Here is a 19,346-nt window from a genome sequence, read left to right on the forward strand (position 1 = left end):
TGGGTTGAAGTTCATTTCTTTGTATATGAATGTGTCTTGATTTTTGACCACTTTTACTTAATACAACAGAATAGATTTATTTTATCCTGATAAGAAACTTTTTTTTACCAGTAAAGTATGCTCTAATCTGGTGGGCTCAATGTTAGTGGTAAAGTTAGTAAATAGCTCTTTTGCTACTTAAGGCAGAATGGACAATTTTTAATTGCTGGCCTGTGTTTTGTGTGTCTCATTCTTGCAGATTTCCTTCTTTCCAGAGTCGGGACAGCCAGAGTGCTTAAAAGATATGAGCCTGGAGTCAAAAAGTGGGGGGCGAGTTCAGAGGCGTTCTGCCAAGATAGCTGTATACCACTTGCAGGAGCTGGCCTCTGCTGAACTGGCCAAGGAGTGGCCTAAGAGGAAGGTGCTTCAGGACCTGGTACCTGATGATCGAAAGGTGTGGTAGAGACTTGTATTAATTTTGGAAACATGTTTAATATTGTGTTTACTGTATAGAGAAAATCCAGTGTACTTAAGTTCATGATAAGCAACATTTAGCTTCTTTACCCCTGGAGTTGGAGTATATCTGATTCAGCTTAAGTGTTTGGGGTCAGGTAAGGCTTAGCATAATAGTCTGTTTCTGAAGTTTCTCAAGTAGCCCTCTTAATTTTGTATTACTTCCAGAGAGAACCTGAATTCTCAGATTAGATTTTTGCTTAATCTTTGTCTAGTATGTTTCTGGTTTGTTAGTTCAGATGTAGTAGTTTATGTTTAGTTTAGGTAAGTGGTTTCAATTTGGTTTTGTAGCACTAGAACTCCCTGCCCACCAAATAAAAGTTTATGCAAAATACCAGTATATAAGCCGGGTGCAGTGGTACACACCTGTAATCCCAGAGATTTGATAAACTGAGACAGGAAGATCATAAGTTCAAGGTCAGACTCAGCAATTTAGTGAGGCCCAAAAGCAACTTAGTGATACCTTGTTTCAAAATAAAAAATAAAAGTGTTGGGGATATGGATCAATGGTAAAGAACCTCTGGGTTCAATCTCAGTACCCCCATCCCCTGTCCCCCCAAAAAAAGAAAGAAAGAAAAACCACCAAAGCAGTCCATAAAATAACTTAAAAGCAGATCTGCTCTGGATAAACTGAGGGTCATGAGCCCAAAATTTATCTATTTGGCCTTCCCTTTTATACTTTCATTATTCCCCTACCTGACCCCTAATATCCTTTTGAGGGATGCTAACCTGTTTGAAAGTCATTGGATTAGAGTAGACCTTAGAAGAAGGAGCATCAGTCAAGAGGAGACAGAGGCCATAGACTCTGGGATCATCAGGGAACAGTTTGAGGGCATGTACAATATACAGTTAAGGTCTTGTTACTCTCCAGAGTATCATGAACAGTTTATATTTGGCCTAGGACATTGACTTATGTGACAGGAATGTTATGTCTTAGAAGAAATAAAGTCAAATCCTAGAATCTAACACACCTCTGTTTTGGTCAAAAAACCAGTCCTGTCCAAGGAATTGGATCTTGTTTTTAATATCAGAGCATCCTTTTTTGTTTCAAACTTACTTCTTTATTTTTTTTCCTCTTGCTACAGGCTATCTAAATTCAGTTTAAATGTGAACTTTGCACAGTGATGTGTATCTTGTGATATTACAGTCAAGTTTCACTGAACCTGGTATGTGGTAGGGAATTTGAAATAAATATTTAATTCATTGATAAGATTTAATAGTCTTATTTAGCAGATACTCTCCTAAAATCACAAAACAGTTTTATATTTTTGACAGTTATGGGTAAAGGGCATTATTTTATTTTATAGCATAAAATTTAATTTTGAATAGATAATATATATTCTACTGGTTCAAAAATTAAAATGATGATAAACATTGAGCTATACCACTCTCACCCTCTTCTTGTTATGATTACCTCTTCTGATTGGCTTCTTGTGAATATTTCTAGTGTTTCTAAATATACATGTAAGCAATATGTATTTTCTCAAAAAAATTATTTTTTGGTACCACAGATTGAACTAGGGGCACTTAACCACTGAACCACATCCCCAGCTCTTTTTTTCTTTTGAGACAGGGTCTTGCTAAGTTGCTGAGGCTGACCTTGACCTCTTTAAGTTGTCTCAGCCTCCAAGTTGCTGGGAATATAGGCGTGTGTCACCACACCCTGCTCAAAAGTTTTTAGTTTTGAAATAATTTTTAGATCTATAGACCAGTTTCATAGTATAGAGTTCCCATGCACTCTTTTTTTTTCATTATTATTTTTTAGTTTTAGGTGGATACAATATCTTTATTTTTATGTGGTGCTGAGTATTGAACCCAGTGCCTCATGCATGCTAGGCGAGCACTCTACCACTGAGCCACAACCCCAGCCCGCCCCCCCCCCCCATGCACTGTTTACCCAGCTTCCCCTAATGCCAACACCTTAAATGGCTATGCCACAGTATCCCACATTTTATTTAGTTATTATATCACCTTAGTTTTCTTCAATTTATGGTTCCCCTCTTTGTCTCTATGTCCTTGATGCTTTTAAAGAAGACTGACTGGCTGTTTTATAGAATGTTTCCCCACTATGGATTTGTATGCTGATTTTGAAAGATCAGCTTGAGGATTATATTTTTGGCTACAATATCACCCAGGCAATATTGGCCTTCTTCATGCATCATTTCAGAAGGTACATGATATTGATATGTCCTTTTTTTGGTTCAGGGATTAAACCCAGGATCTCATAACCACTGAGCCATATTGCCATCCCTATTTTTTAGGTTTTATTTTGAGACAGGGTCTCGCAAGTCTGTAGGGCCTCAATAAGTTGCTGAGGTTGGTCTCGAACTTGCAATCCCCCTGCCTCAGCATCCTGATATGTCTTTTTATTGACAATAGTAACTAATCAATTGGGTGAGGTGTGTTTTTCAGATATCTCCAGGGTTAAATTAAATAATCTTCTCCTTAATTAGTGGCTATTTTGTGGGGAGATTGAGAATATGAAAATAACCTGTATCTTATCATACTGCCCACTTATTAGTTTATACTAATGATTTTTGCCTGTAACAAGTATTATTATAGTATTTACCTAACGAAGATTTTTTTTTGTTTCCATAATTTCTTCTACAATTATTAATTAAAATTTATATCATTATAGTCTTCATTCATTATCTCTGGGGGATTGATTCTGGAACCTCTCAGTTACCAAAATCCTTGAATGCTTAAGCCCCTTACGTCAGGTGGCATAATATTTGCATAGAACCTATGTACTTCATCCTATATACTCTATTTACTTATTTGTTTTTTAATTATTTTGGTGCTGGTATTGAGCCCAGGGGCACTTAACCACTGAGCCACATCCACAGCCCTTTTTAATTTTTATTTTGAGACAGGGTCTCATAAAGTTGCTAATACCCTGGGTAAATTGCTGAGACTGGCCTCAAACTTGACATCCTTCTGCTTCAGCCTCCTGTAAGCCCCCTTGCTGGGATTACAGGCATACACTACCTCACCCAGCCTCCTATAACTTTAAATCATCTCTAGACTAGTTATAATACCCAATACGGTGTAAGTGCTGTGTAAATAGTTGCTATAGTATGTTGTTTAGGGAATATTGACTAGAAAAATGTCTGTACATGTTCAGTACAGATGAAATATTTTTCTGAATATTTTTAATCCATAGTTAATCGATTCAGCACATGCAGAAGCTAAGGATGTGGGGGTGCCAGCAATATACTCATAGATACTTAATTTATTATTTTGTATAATTCAGTGTATTATTTATTTTGCCGCTCAAATCGTCCCAGATTTAGGTACTTTTGAAAGATATTTCAAGTGGGCCCCTGTGTTTCTTTGACATTCCCCTATCATTTTTTTGAACAGTTTTAAACTTTTTATACTATGCTCAGCTTGCATTTTTCCTGCCCCACATCTGGAATCAACCATTTTCCAAGGAACACTCCTTCCTTTTTAGAGATTGTGTTTATAAACTAGACTTTAGTGTTAGGTGTGCTCTTTCCTACTGGGCTTTCATTGTTTCTGGGCTTTCTTGGTACCTAGAGCTAAAAGGTATATATGTTTGTATATTTGTGTATGCACAGAAAATCCATGTTTATTTCTATGCCTATCTGTATGTATATTAAAAGTCATAATACCTTTAATTCCAGTCAACACCTCAAATTTCATTCTAGTTTTCCTCTTCCTTATTTGTTACTCCTTTGTCCAAAAGGAGTTTTTATGAGATGGATGATCATATGTCTATATTTCCCTCTTTTTTGTTTTGCACTCTGCTCAGATCTGACTCTTGTTATGTCCAGTATCATTACACATTTTCTCAAATCTAGTATGACATCCAGTAGTTTCAGAATTGCTGACACATTCCCCTGTAGAGTAAAAGAATTACTGGAGAATGTTTACATGCAGTTTTTTCACCCTTAGCCTTATAAAATATATAGTAAAAGTACAGTTTTCCAAATTTGCTTAGCTTGATTTTTTTTCTTCCTCACCCCCTTCATTATGCTACTCATTTGTAATAGGTTCATGTTTTATTCTATTATATTTGCGTTCTCCCACTTTTCCCCCTCTTCCTCAATTTAAATCATTTATTTTTGAAGGTTTGTGTAATATTACCATATTTCTAAGTCAGACTTAAAAAAGATATACTTCAAGGAGAGTCACTACTCCTTCCTCCAACTATTCCATTTCCATTTTCCTTTTCTTTCTGTCTGTTCCCACCTACCTTCAAAGATAACCAAACCCATTAGTTTCTGCTTATTCTTTCTAAGCATTTTAATGAGATGGATGATCATAAGTCTATATTTCCCTCTTTTTATTTTTCTGTGTCTCTTTGACATTCCCCTATCATTTTTTTGAACAGTTTTAAACTTTTTACACTTTTTACACTATGCACACTATGCTCAGCTTGCATACCTACTCTGTGCTCTGGTTTTTTTTTTGCACTCTGTTCTATTTCACTCTATAATATATTCCTAGAAATCACTCCATGTGTATTCACAGAGATTGTCCTCATTTTCTATTCTTTATTTCTTTTTTAGTTGTAGTTGGACACAATACTTTTATTTATTTTTATGTGGTGCTGAGATCTAACCCAGGGCCTCGCATGTGCTAGGTGAGTGCTCTATTGCTGAGACATACCCCAGCCCCTCATTGTCTATTTTTAAGTGCTACTTAGTACATAATTTTTATAACTAAGGTCGTTTATTGTATAAAAGTAATACTTATATAACAAGTATTCCCCTTTCACCATAAAAGAATTTTAGATGGGCTCATTTGTACTAGCTGCTGAGGAGAATAAATGCTTATAAATAATACCTACTCTATGCTCTGATTTAGCTTTACCAGGGCCTCTTTCAGCTACCTTCTTTCCCCCATTACCTCTCTGGGCTTTGATTTGCTTTTCTCAGAGTTCCAGTTCCTTTTAAGATACTTTATTGTTGAATCATGGAGACTGCTTGCCAGAAGTAAAGCTCTTACCCAGGTGGACTGTGCAGGAACTGTCTCTGCAGGTGCTGTCTCTGAAAGCTCCACTTGCAGTTGTTGTACATGTAACTCATGTCAAAGTATGTGAAAGGAGGTCTAGAAATTATTCTGCTTTTGCAGATAAGCAAAGATTACATGTTATGTTTTCTGGTTTCTTTGCATCTTTTAGATTGAACTTCAGTTGTTTTGTTTTAGAATTTAAAAAATATCAAAATTCAGCATGTTATAATTGAAGAATAGAAATACAGATTAAGGGCTGGGGCTGTGGCTCAGTGGTAGAGTGCTCGCCTGGCATGTGTGAGGCACTGAGTTTGATCCTCAGCACCACATAAAAATAAAATAAAATATTGTGCCCACCTATAACTAAAAAAAAAAGAAAGGAAATACAGATTAACAGAGGAAAACATTAAAATCATCCCAAATTTGATTACCCAGAGAATACTACTGTTAACATTTAAAAGTTTATGGCTTCTTTTTATCATCTACATATTTTTCTGTTGAAAGACTATATGAATACATCTTTATAGTCCTGTCTCTTTTTTCCCTTCTTTTTCGAGGTACTGGGGATTGAACCTAGGGGTGCTCTATCATTGAACTACATCCCTAGCCCTTTTTATTTTTTGAGATGGTGTCTAATAAAGTAGCCTAGGCTGGCCTGGAACTTGGGATCCTTCTGCCTCATCCTCTTAAGTAGCTGGGATTATAGGTGTGCACCACTGTGTTCAGCTCCTTGTGCGTGCGCTCTCTTTCGCTCCTCCTCCCTTTGTCGTCCTCCCTCAAATATTTTATTTCTATGTATATGCTCTGCAGCTTTAAAAAAAAAAAAAGAACAGAAAAATGTTTTAACAACAGTGAAGCTTTATATCCAAAAGTCTTCTAAGCCTAAATAAAGCCACTTATATTTGTCAGTTTTGGGAACTTTAGAGGGTCTTAACATCTTAGATGTTTTTCTATATGAAGATAAACGTGGATTACTGAAATATATAACCTAAAGAGGTGGGTGTGAAGCTTTTGGGATATTTTCATTGGGAGTTGCAGTCCTGCAATAAAATGCTTCTTATCTTCTAGTTAAAATATACTCGCCCTGGGCTACCTACCTTCAGCCAGGAAGTACTACACAAATGGAAGACAGATATCAAGAAGTATCATCGTATTCAGTGTCCTAACCAGGTAGTTCTTTCTCTTTCATTAATTCAGTAAATGTTTCTGAAGCGTCTGCTCTTGTTTTCAATTATTTATTCCTTCATAACAAAGCCCTTGAACTGTAGTGGCTTAAAATAACAGTTATTTTTATTTCTTCACAATTCTGTAAATGAATAATTCTTGTCAGATGAGCAGGCCAGTGCTTGGACTGGAATGTCCCAGATGGCTTCTTTGCAGTTGCATTCAGCTGGGAACCTGGCCTTCCATCTGGCCTCTCTTTTTAGCAGGATAGTGGGACTACCAGCAGGGTACACAATGACTATTCTAAGAACAGGAAAGCAGAAGCTGCATATCTCTGAATGCCTCACTTTAAATTTTCACAGCATTACTTTCATGGCATTGTATTGGTCAAAAACATCACAGGGCCAACCCAGACTCAGAGGGAGGGTAAATAGACTGCACTTCTTGATGACAAGAGGGGCAGAGATTTTTTTAGCCATCTTTAAGATTGTAATCACAACTATATAAGCAATACTTAGAAAGAAATAAATAAAAGGAGTAGGAGACACATTTGCACTACATAAAAAGGATTTTTAAAAAATCTAAACATGGAATTTTCTGTATTTCTGTTAAGTATCACAGAAAATACTAGGAAAAGAAATGGATTAAACTTTCCTGAACAATTTATTGACTTTCTTTTCTTTTTCCCTTTTTTTGGATCCACCTGTAGTCTTGGAGATTATATCCAGGGCTTCATGCATGCTAGTCAAGTGTTCTTCCACTGCACTATATTGGCATTCCTTGTTTTCCTTCATGCTTTTGTGACTCACATGTGGATTCATTTTGTGTTTGTTTTGGGGCACTGTATATTGATCTTCTAAATGTACAGTTGATCGTATAAATGGCCAGATTGCTAAGAGAAGGATGTTTTTGGTGTAGCCTTCACCTTATTCTTTTCTTTTTCAGGGTTGTGAGGCTGTCTACAGTAGTGTATCTGGCCTTAAAGCTCACCTAGGCTCTTGTACATTGGTTTGTATTTTTTAAAATTAATATTTTAATATATCCTTTAAAATAGTCTGACATGGAAGAGAACTCAGTTTAGGTGAACAGCTAGTCATCCTGTTTACTGTTATCTTCAGAGGCTGCTTTAAAGGCTTCTGTGTTGCAAAGATTCTTGGTCTCATATTGGATGGGATTCCAGGGTATGCCCAAGACACAGAGAAGACATAGCTGTACGCCATACTAAATAAAGGAATTTGGAGAAAAATACATGAGTTCTGAGTCCCTACCAGAGATTCCCTCTGAGCCTCTCCCACACTGGACCTGTTCTGTCTTATTGGACCTTAACTTTCTGGGGAAAAAAGCTACATGTACTTATCTGGATTGGTGAAGATCTTCCAAACCTATTTGAACTATATGGCCTCTGGGGATGGGAGATGGGATAGGGTGTCAGACTAACAGCCATTCACCTCACTGAATCTTTTCCATGTTGACCCAGGTGTCCTACAACCCACGAGCCATGGGAAATGCTGCTACTTTCCAATCTCATTCAGAAGTATCTCCTCACACAAAATGAGCACCATGGAAACCTGAAGCTTCAGGAGGGGAGAGAAGTCTCAGTTGAAGCCAATAAGGGAGTTGTAGGCATCCCAACCAGATCTGTCCAGGAATGCTTAGGAGTTTGTCATCTTGATCCTAGTTTTTGAGTCCTTAAACTAGGCATTATGGATGGTATTCTTCTAATTCTGGATTTCCAAGGCACTCTTTGCAGCAGTGGATTATAGTGGGAAGAATTGCATATTGGTGCTTCTGGTGAACTTGGGGAGTTTGCTCATTTGGGGGAAGAACAAAAGAACCTGAAAGTGAAGTGAAAGGAACCTGAGAAAGTACAAAAATGTGGCATGGTACATAATATAGACATCAGGTCTTGTTGAAGTTGGAGTAGGTGTTTGTATAGAATTGCATTAGTTCAGATTTGCATTGGTGAGAGTCTAAGTTGGTTTTCCTAAACATACTGCTGTTTTGGATCTTTTCCTTTGCTCTAATAATATCCCCCTTTTCATCTCTAACAATCCCTGCACATAATCCAGGTGTGTGTTCCTGATTTTACCAATAACTTTATTTTCTTTCTCTTTTGGAAATAGGGAAACTTTGTGGCTGGAAAATACAAGTGTCTTTTATGTCAGAAAGAATTTGTGTCGGAGAGTGGTGTCAAGTATCACATCAACTCTGTCCATGCTGAGGTGAGGTCTCTGCTTTCCCATAGTGGTTTTGTAATCCTATGGACCTGATACGTAAGCCGCAAGAGAGGTGGACTTTGTCCCTGATTTTATGGTCTAGGAGTGTCAAAAGAAAGTAACTACGGTACCAACTGAGACACTAAAGCTAAAATACTCTCTAAAATTAGACATAATTGTGTTTTTCTATGAAAATATATGAAATCACTATAATTGAGAGCATCCTTAAGCTCTTCTCTTAAATCCAGACAGATCAGGAATTGGGGAACTATGTTGAATTCACATGTTTGACATTATTGTTTCAAACAATCTCCATACATACTGTTATGCTTTCTGGTATTCTAATGTCTATTGGCAGCCTATTTATTTATTTACTTTTTTTGTGGTGCTGGGAATCGAACTCAGGGCTCATTCATGCCAGGCAAGCACTCTACCACTGAGCCACATTCCCAGCCCTAGCAGCCTATTTTTAATGCTGTTCAATATACTGCATAAAACAGCTATAAAGGAGGGCTGGGGATGTGGCTCAAGCGGTAGCGCGTTTGCCTGGCATGCATGCGACCTGGGTTCGATCCTCAGCACCACATACAAACAATGATGCTGTGTCTGCCGATAACTAAAAAATATTTATTAAAATTCTCTCTCTCTCTCTCTTTAAAAAAAAAAACACAAACCAACTATAAAGGATTATTGCAGATTCCATATATCATGTTAAGTGTAAATGATTCTTTTGATATGTATCTCTAAAAGATAAAAATTTTTAAAAACATATATCCACAAACATCATTATGCCTAAGAAGAGTTACAGTGATTCTTTAGTATCTTCATATATTGAGTCATTATTTAAATTTCCCGTTAATTGTCTTGTTTTTTCCCTTCAGAATTGGCTTATTCAAATCAAAATCTAATATTTGGTCCATATACTGCAATTTTTTGCTTTTATCTAGAGCATTTGCTATTGTAATAGAAATGGAATGTGAGCCATGTATATAAAGTTTTTTAGCAGCTGCATTTAAAAATATATAATTAAAACAGGTAAAATTAATTTTAATCCAGTATATCCACAATATTATTTTTAATATGGCCATCAATTAATAAATTATGAATGAGATATTTTCAGTTTTTTCATGTGAAGTCTTGAAATTTGGTGTTAATTTTTCATTGAAAGATTATTTCAATTTGGACTGACACATTTCAAGAGCTCATTAGCTACATGTGGGCAGTGGCTGTTCAACCATGCAGGTTTAGAAGCTTTTTTCTGGTTGCCATTTACTGGTTGGAGAAACTAGATCATTCATATTCTGGATTTTGCTGATTGCATCTTCTGGTGGTATTCTTCTATCCTAGCTGTTTCATATAAATTGATAGTTAGTTCTGGAAGATTGATGACATCACTGATTAGATTCAGTTCTTTTTGTATTCTTTTACATTTTTGGCAAGAATACTTTCTAATTTGATTTCATATCCCTTACCCATTAATTTTTTTAATATTTATTTTTTAGTTACAGGTGGACACTATCTTTTTTAAATTTTTTATTCTAATTTGTTATATATGACAGCAGAATGCATTATAATTCATGTTACACTTATAGAGCACAATTTTTCATATCACAATATCTTTATTTTATTTTATATGGTGCTGAGGATCTAATCCAGTGCCTCACGCATGCTGGATGAGCTCTCTACCTCTGAGTCACAACCCCAGTCCTACCCATTAATTTTTTAAACTGAAGCTCAGAGAGGTTAAGTAACTTGCCTATAGTTAACATAACTAAAACAGAACTGGGAATTGCACTGAGGAGCACTGGCTGCATAGTTCATGTTCTTGGCTGGTGTGGTGGTGCATGCTTGTAATCCCAGTGGTTTGGGAGGCTAAGGTAGGAGGATTGCAAGTTCAAAGTCACCTCAGCAATTCAGTGAGGTCCTAAGCAACTTAGTGAGATCCTGTCTCAAAAGGAAAAATAAAAAAGGCTAGGGATGTGCCTCAGTGGTTAAATGCTCCAGAAATTAAATGGTTAATTTCTGGGGTCATTCCTCTGTGGCCCACCCCACCCACACCACACAAAAAAATCATGTTCTTGTTCACTACACTGTCCATGAAATAAAAATCTTCTGTGGCTCAGTGCTTTACATCTCATCATGAGATTTATATAAAAGAATGAAATGGATGGGATGATGCTCAATAAAAAGACTTTGTAGATCATTTATTAAAAGTACCCAGAATTGGGGCTGTAGCTCAGTAGCAGAACGCTTGCTTAGCACGTGTGAGGCACTGGGTTCGATCCTTAGCATGGCATAAAAATAAACAAATAAAATAAAGGCATGCTGTCCATCTACAACAACAACAAAAAGTATCCAGAATCATGTATTAGGTTTCTTCAATTTAAAATATAAAGTTCTGGGGTTGTAGCTCAGTGGTAAAGTACTTGCCTCCCACACATGAGGCCCTAGGTTTGATCCTCAGTACCACATAAACATAAATAAATAAATAAATAAATAAAAATAAAGTATTGTGTCCATCTATAACTAAAAGAATATTAAAAAAAATATATATAAAGTTCTAAGGTATGACTCTGTATACCTGTTTCTTCCTTACTATTTTATGCCCTAACCACGCTTTTTCTTTCATTCTTCCTATACCCCTTCTGTATGTTCTTTCTGTGTTTCTCACTAGATGACTTTTCTGTTCTGCCTCTCTAGGATTGGTTTGTTGTAAATCCAACAACCACCAAAAGCTTCGAAAAGCTGATGAAGATAAAGCAGCGGCAGCAGGAAGAAGAAAAGCGGAGGCAGCAGCACAGGAGCAGAAGGTCTCTTAGAAGGCGGCAGCAGCCTGGCATTGAGCTTCCTGAAACTGAGCTGAGTCTTAGAGTAGGGAAGGATCAGAGGAGGAATAATGAGGAACTGGTCGTGTCGACCTCCTGTAAGGAATCAGAGCAGGAGCCAGTGCCCGCACAGTTCCAGAAAGTAAAGCCCCCAAAGACGAATCATAAACGAGGAAGGAAATAGGCAGTCAGTGAAAGTGCTCCTAGGAGAGTGAATGTGATGCTCTTGTCACAGGGAACTATGTGGGGAGGCCTGAGTGGTGGGGCTGAGCGAAGATGCTTTCAGCTATTCGTGTAAGGCTGTGACTTTCTCAGCTCCTTTCTCCTGTGTAAATTTCATTGTCTTCTCTACTAACTCACTTTCATTCTCCCTCTTTCCCCTTTTAGTAGGTTTTCCTACTATTCCTCTTTGGAGTCCTCTTGTTTTTCTCTTCTCTTGCCCAAAGAGCTCCCTCTTAAGGCCAAGTATATGCCCCTCTTGCCCTATTCAAGATTAAGAAACCTGTTTGGTTGTCTTTTCCTTCCTGGGGTTTGAATGTTCTTGGAAGCTCCATTGATTTAGTAGCCATTCCATCATCTAGCTTATAAAACAATTCCAAACTAATTTTTTAAAACCATACTGGTTTATCATTTTGTATTTGTGATATTGTTATAGAAGCTAGAACTGTTGTCACTTATATAGTAGGTTACCCTGTCCTCTTGGGAAGCAAAACTTTATGGAGGCTGTTGTGTGTCCTCAATATGGTTTTAGGATTGAAAGTAAGAAAAGGACTTAGCAAGAAAAAGCTAGAACCTCCCTCCACTGGTTATACTGGGAAATCTTTCTACCAGGTAGCAGTGACTACTAACTAGACCCACAGGCATGAAAAGCAGCCTTAGGAGTAATGTGGCTCAAACATTAAAATGACTAGAAAGAAAAAAGTAGAAGCAATAAATACTGCTCCAAACTTTCTGGGGCCTGAAGTCTCATCTGTTGCAATGATGCCCTCCTGAAGCTTGCTTTTGCTCCCTTGATTCTAAGGATTGAGAAATGTCACAATGCCCCTGACACAGTAGCCTACTGCTCCTGGTAATGCCATTAAGATTGGAAATCATGGTGCACATTCCTTCTGCCCTGGATTTTACCTCACTTGTTAGTCTATAATCCTGCTAAGTCCTCATCCATTCCTTTAGACAACCCTGTGTCTGAATTTTCTGAGAATATTGTCCTTCTACCCTCTTTTATATATGAAGTTCTATCCTCTTTATATTCTGACACTTTGACACCAGATGTAGATATTAATCTGGAGCTGGAAAGTAAAGTTCTTTTTCTGTACCTCATACTTACCTGGTAATGTTTAATGGACTCTTCCCCTTTGAGGGTGGCTTTCTCTGGAGCATTGGTTAGAGCAGCATTGTCGTGTTTCTGGATTCTCTTTCCCCTTTTGCATAAAATGTTGGTCTTATATATTCTTGCCTATTTTGTGGCATATGCCACTTAAAAAATTAGACTTGATGTGGATGAATACTACCTTTCAAATTCTGAAGGCTATTACCACCCTTTAACTCTGTTGTTTGTGCTCCTCTGAATAGCTTTAACATGTGGGCTTTTGTGAAGACCACTTTCAAACAAGGAGCATTGAAACCTGAATTAGATACTGCCAGAATAGGTAGTTTTGAAACAAGTGAAGGAAATGGAATGTCTACACTACATTTTTATCCTTAAAACCTTTCAGTAGATGAGGGTTGTCAGGGAGGAGAAATGAAGAAGCTATGTTAATTTCTGGTGAGTAAGACTTGGGGAATGTTTGGCAATGACAAAAGAAATAAATGGCTCTCACTTAGAATGATGTTTCCAGTTGTTTTTTGATTTCGACCTGGACCTGCTGCTTGACTCTTTGCTGGTGCTGTATGTGGGGCTAAGAAGATGGCTGGAGGTGGGGATGAGTCTGAAATAAGTCCATATGCAATTGTCTCAGTAGTTCTATAACTCCTCAAATGAAGAATTTGAGGCTAAAGTGAAATGATACAGGAAATATATTGTCCTGTTTCATCCAGGCCCCTTGTTGCACTCCTATTCTGTTTGCTTTTCAAGGTTGAGGATCAGCAGGAGTCAATATAGATCATCCTCATTACACTACTCAGTTTTTTAAAAAAATTCATTACAGTAACTAAGTTTGGCGGTATTGAGTATATCTAGGATGTTTAGTAGTATAAACTTTCATGCTCAATTTTGGAGTGTTAATTGGCCTAATCACTTTGAAAATGATTTGGCAATATCTAGTAATAATATAATCCTGAGGCTGAACAGCTTCGGTCCTGGGTATATATAGAGAAATTCGTTTTGCTCACTTTAGCAAGAGAGTTGAACAAGGTTGATTATTGCAGTACTGTTTACAATAGAGAAATATTGAAAATGTGTATCAGACTACCTATCCACCTAAATCTGCTCTCATCTTCTGAAGTTATAGGCCTGTAGGACAAATGGCTAGACTGCTTTTTCCACTTTCCTGTCTTCTGGCAGTAAAGGGCTTGCCAGTTGAGTTCCCTCTGTGGAATTTGAGTGTAACCTTCCAGGCTAGCAGTTTGAAGACAGTAAGTGTACCTCTAAGCTCTCTTCCCCCTTCTGCTATCTAGACACAGATGATGTTGGGGAGAGCACAAAATGGAAGATAGTTGACTCCCTGAGTCACCCTGTGAAGGAGAATCATTTGCCAACCAAGAACATTTATCTGAGACTGTTATGTAAGCAAGAAATAAATGTGTTTTTGAGACATTATACATTCTTGGGTCTTTTTGTTAGTCTACTATAATATATAACCTTGTCCATCAAGAAGATGGATAAATTGCAGGGCAGTTACACAGTGGAATGCAAGCTATAAAATTAGCAAGGGCTTCTTGTTATTATGAATAATTATCTCAAAAGTGATGTCTGGTTAAAATAAGTTACAGATACTTTGTACTGATTACATAAGGTTTAAAAACATGGAAAACAATGTTCTACAGTATTTATTGCTATAAATATGAAAACATGCACAGGAATGTTAAACACTATATTTGGGATAGTGTTTCTGGAATCTAGAGGGACTTCAACTGAATTTGTAATTTAAGGTAGTGACTTGCAGTTTTCTATATATATTTTTTTATATTTCTGTAATATTTAAAAGATAGTTGATACCAAAAAGAATACTGTATTCTACCTCCTCTTTGTTAATTTTTTTTTTTTTTTTTTTTTTTTTGTGGTGCTGGGTAATGAACCTTACCACTAAGCTACATCCCCAGCCCTTTCTTTATTTGTAATTTTTGAGATAGGGATCACTAAATTACCTAGGCTGGCCTTGAACTTGTGATTTTTTTTTTTTTTTTGATACCAGGTATTGAGCCCAGGTATTGTAGCTTAACCACTGAGCTACATCCCTAGCCTGTTTTTTTTTTTTTTTTTTTCGTTCGTTTGTTTTTTTAATTTTGCAATAGGATCTCATTAAGTTGCTCAGGGCCTCACTTAAATTGCCGAGGCTGGCTTTGAACTTATGATGCTCCTGCCTCAGCCTCCTGAGCTACTGGGATTACAGGTGTGAGCCACTGCCCTGGCTTCTTGTGATCATCTTGCCTCAGCCTTCCAAGTATTATGGGATTATGGACAGTGCCACTGTACCCAGCTTACTTCCTTCTTAAAAGGGAACCCTTAAGAAATTTTACTTCCGTTTTACCTTAATCTTTGATTTTCTTTCACCCTCTAGTCACTTCTTACCCAGCAAAAGGCACCACTGTGTATCCAGAAGCTGCAGTCCAAAACATACTTTTTGTCTCTTAATAGCTTCATCTTCTTTTGCCTATATTCTTTAATCATTCCCCAACTATACTTGGGCCACATGCACCTTTCTGTTCTTTGTACTTAATAAGATTTTTCTGATTTTAGGGCCTCTACACTGTTACCTCTGCCTGGAATGTTTTCTTCCCCAGTTGTTTGCACTGTAGACTTTGTTTTATCATTCAAGTCAGCCTAATTTTTATCTTGGACACTTTGTATAATATAATCACCCTGTTTAATTTTCCTCAGATAAAAAGTAGATTGACATCTTAGTTGGCCAGCCTACTGCTCATATTGGGGTATGAATTTCAAAGTATTTTACTAGGTTAGATTCACCCTTACATGTCAGACCCTTGTTCTGAAAGGAATGGCCATGAACAATATATTAAATCCATTCTCTGGAATGATAATAAAATACTGAGATCAGATGGAAGTTACCCACTCCTGAATGAAGATACTCAGGACTGCAATGGCAGAAATGAAATTAATAGCAGAATAGTATAAATGCAAGATCCTAATAAGTATTTTCTAACTATCAGCCTGAGAGATATGTCTTCCTTTTTTTTTTTTTTTTAATATTTTCTAGTTGTCAGTGAATCCTTTCCTTTAAATGCGGTGCTGAGGATCGAACCCAGGGCCTCACATCTGCCAGGCAAGTGTTCTACCAGTGAGCCACAACTCCAGCCCCTTCCTGGGGTTTTTACATCCACAGAAAATAGAGCTTTCAATTTGTCTTGAATCCCATGCCTACAAGTTTAAACTGTCTGTATTTTGGCTCACAAGTAGGGATATTTAGGTGAAGGCAACTACATGTGTCTAAAGTCCTAATTTCTGAATTAAAACTAGTTTTATTATTTGCAAACTAGTATAAATAAAACATAGAAGTGGAAAATAAGAGTGATGAGGGAAAAAAAGTCCAGTTATTGGAATAATAAAAATCAGTGTATAAATTATAAGTAGGCTTTTATTTTTAGTAAAAACATTGTTTAATAATAAACTACATACTTAATAAAATGTTAAAACCAGAAGTTAAAGGCATATTGAGGAAGAATTTTTAAAAATTTAATTTTAAATGAATTTATTTTACATATGAATGAACCCGAAAACTCAGAAATTTTGAAGTTTTTCTGGAAAATATAAAGTTGATTATATTTTCCATTAGAGAAGCAATGTTAAAATATGGGATCATCTCCTATATGTGCAAGGATTCACATTCCAATAAATCACTGGTCTAGCCTCAGTCAAATGCAAAAAATACAATTCCTCTAAATGAAAGTCTACACTAATTTACAATAAGAGTCCTAGTTCTAAATGAGCATAAATATATGGAACATACACATTACGAAGGAACTTTGTGTACCACAAAGTACATATGTAAGAGAAAACACATGACCTGAAATACTTAGAATTTTTGTCATCTTAGAATTTCAAATGCTGCTACAGAAAATAAATGGAACAAGACTCAAAAAAGAAAAAAGGTATCCAAATATCTTAACACTTTTAAAGCAGTATTTTAAATTAGTCTTTTAAGGTAGTTGTATTTTTTGTATTTATGACAGACTGAGGCTAGACCAGTGATTTATTGGACTGTGAATCCTAGAACAGAGTATGATCCTATATTTTAACATTGTTTCTCTACAGGAAAATATATTCAACCTTGTTTTAGAAATTGTAGTGATGAGAAATCTCAAAATGATTTTCCACAACGGATATTTTAGCCTAATAATCTGCAATCCAAAAGCCTTCCTAGTACGTTTATGTAGTAACTAAGAGTATTTGCTCCAATTCTTATTTCATGTTATTTTAGGAATTACTTTGGATTTAATTATTGCTTTGGTGCTGATAGGGCTCAATGTGGTCTTTGTAGCACCTTCTTCTTTTGGGCACCAGTGAGGCTTTGCTTGCAGTCTTTGCTTCCCCCTGATTAAGCATTCCTGATACCACTGTTCCTGCTCCAGCTGCTGCTTCTGGTTTTCTAACTGGCTTCGAGCAGCCTTCAACTTCTTGGATACCTCAAGTAGCTGCAGTAATTCCTCCTGTAACTGTAGGTTCTCTTTGTAGACCCCACGGCAGAACTCAAAACTAGACTTCTGTGCTATGGACTCCAAGGTCTGTGCCTTAATAAATTTTTTTCTCTCTCCTGACTGCTTCTTGTATGGATTAGTCAGTTGCTTCTCCAGGAGTGCTTTTTGCTGGAGGAACTGCAAGTGTGCTTTCTGGTCCTTTAGTGGTGTTTCAGCTTTGATTTTCTCTTTCTCCTTTTCTAAGGACTCTATTCTCATGTCCTGTTTCTCCTTTATTTTTGAAATGGCCTTCAACTGCTCTTTTAAATTGGCTTGTGTCTTTTCCCCCTGCAGTTGTTGTGCTTTAAGGTCTGAAGTTTGCTTTGCATATTTGGAGGATAATTCTTGTCTCCTTTTTTCTATTGCCCCACATTTTTGGAAATACTCCTTCCAGAGGTCTTCATGTAGCTGTCTACAGTGCTTATTTTTCTGGGCTAGGTATTCCAGAAAGAATTTGCTGTCAGCTTCAACAAGTAACTTTTCCTTGTGTAGTGCTCTGCATTCCTCCAGTACCAGGTCCCTGTGAATTTGAACTTCTTCCGTTTCCTTGTTTAGCTTCTTCAGTGCCAACACTGTCTTTCCTTTAACCCTTTTCTCCCACTTTGTTAGCTTGTCTGGTGTGAAAAATTTATGTAACATACTTAGATACGCTGATGTATGAGGACTCATGTGGGTCTCAGCAAACCTGAAGAACAAATGAGACATTTGTCAGTTCTTAGTGACAATTTAGGAAATAAAAATAAACAAAACCCCCACAAAATTGTCCTTTATTCCTAAAAAAAAAAAACAAAAAAAACTCTTCCAGCTCCTATTATATTCCAGACACTATGCAAGTTATGGAGGAAACAACTAAGTGTAGAGATCAGTAATGTAGCTTATAATCCTCAGAGATGTATTCCCTACAGTCCCGGGAGGTATTAGGTCAATTTTACAAAGGAGAAAACAGGTTTAGGAGTGTAAGTGATTTGCCCAAGACTTAATGCTGTTAGCAAGTGGCAGAGCTTGGGTATGAAATATTGACTTTAGGAGTTACAGAACACTGTAGAAGCTACAAAGGGTCAAAGAAACAGACAGGTTGATGGGACTATGAATAATTTTCTCAGCTCTTTGATCATATTTCCCGTTTCCAAGAGCCCTTCCGTGCAAACGAAGCTACCTCTCTGTATACCTACCTGCTCCCGGAATCCAAGTGTTCACTAGGGCAACTCTGTAATTCAGTGAGGGTGACTGCGGAAGATCGAGCACTAGTGTCAAGGGTCCGGCGCGGTTCGAAGCTTTCATATACTGGAGGTTCTCGTGATCGTTTCTTTCGGTGGTCAATGAGACTCTGCAGTACCCGGCAACTCCGGAGATCGCACACTGCCATACTTGTGGCTGGTACAGATATTAGCAGTTTAAGCACCTCAGGGGACAAATGAGGCCTAGCAGCCGCCCCTCTAGCAGTTTGGTATCCCGCTGCTTTGGGGCAGACAAAGAGGTGCTCGCTTCTCGTTTTCGAACACCGGGAGTCCTGCCCGTGAGATGCCATCTCCTCTAGCCCTCCTGGGACTAGGGCTGTGCCCCTCTCAGTTCCTACTCGACGACGTCAGTGCCCTCCTCCTGGCTACCTCCAGTCCTCCTCTAGTTTGTCCAACGTCCCCACCTCCCCGCCACTGTCATTAGTTGGCTCCAGCAGGGTCGGACGCACAGAACACGCCCTCACGTCGGCCCAGCACCTCAGCCCTCGGTTTTCTGCGAATTGGATTCTTTGCACAATCGCAGTCTCGAACATCGCGGAAGACTCTCTAGGAGGGCACCGTCTCTATGGTGGGGTGGG

At 37.6% G+C, this 19,346-nt stretch overlaps 2 protein-coding genes across 5 annotated transcripts in view; one reads left to right on the forward strand and one right to left on the reverse strand.

The window, feature by feature from the left end:
• Nucleotides 1–13,503, forward strand: part of Znf512 (zinc finger protein 512) — a 32,236-nt gene extending 18,733 nt beyond the window's left edge. For all 4 annotated transcript variants that reach the window (XM_071601449.1, XM_027933428.3, XM_027933429.3 and 1 more), the window contains 5 exons: nucleotides 239–433; nucleotides 6,541–6,642; nucleotides 7,582–7,644; nucleotides 8,760–8,858; nucleotides 11,553–13,503. In XM_071601449.1, coding sequence (XP_071457550.1) covers nucleotides 239–433; nucleotides 6,541–6,642; nucleotides 7,582–7,644; nucleotides 8,760–8,858; nucleotides 11,553–11,861 — 768 coding nt within the window. In that variant the 3' untranslated portion in view covers nucleotides 11,862–13,503. The remainder of the gene's footprint in view (nucleotides 1–238; nucleotides 434–6,540; nucleotides 6,643–7,581; nucleotides 7,645–8,759; nucleotides 8,859–11,552) is intronic.
• A 2,902-nt stretch (nucleotides 13,504–16,405) lies between these two features.
• On the reverse strand, nucleotides 16,406–19,308 carry Ccdc121 (coiled-coil domain containing 121). The gene is made up of 2 exons (XM_027933466.3): nucleotides 18,703–19,308; nucleotides 16,406–18,215 (listed from the first exon to the last, which is right to left on the reverse strand). Exons 1-2 carry the CDS (start codon nucleotides 19,056–19,058, stop codon nucleotides 17,261–17,263), a joined length of 1,311 nt encoding a protein of 436 aa, XP_027789267.2. The 5' UTR covers nucleotides 19,059–19,308; the 3' UTR covers nucleotides 16,406–17,260.
• Between the last annotated feature and the right edge of the window lie 38 nt (nucleotides 19,309–19,346).

Source organism: Marmota flaviventris, chromosome 14 (genome assembly GCF_047511675.1).
Source record: "Marmota flaviventris isolate mMarFla1 chromosome 14, mMarFla1.hap1, whole genome shotgun sequence".
In the NCBI taxonomy this organism is placed as follows: Eukaryota; Metazoa; Chordata; class Mammalia; order Rodentia; family Sciuridae; genus Marmota; species Marmota flaviventris.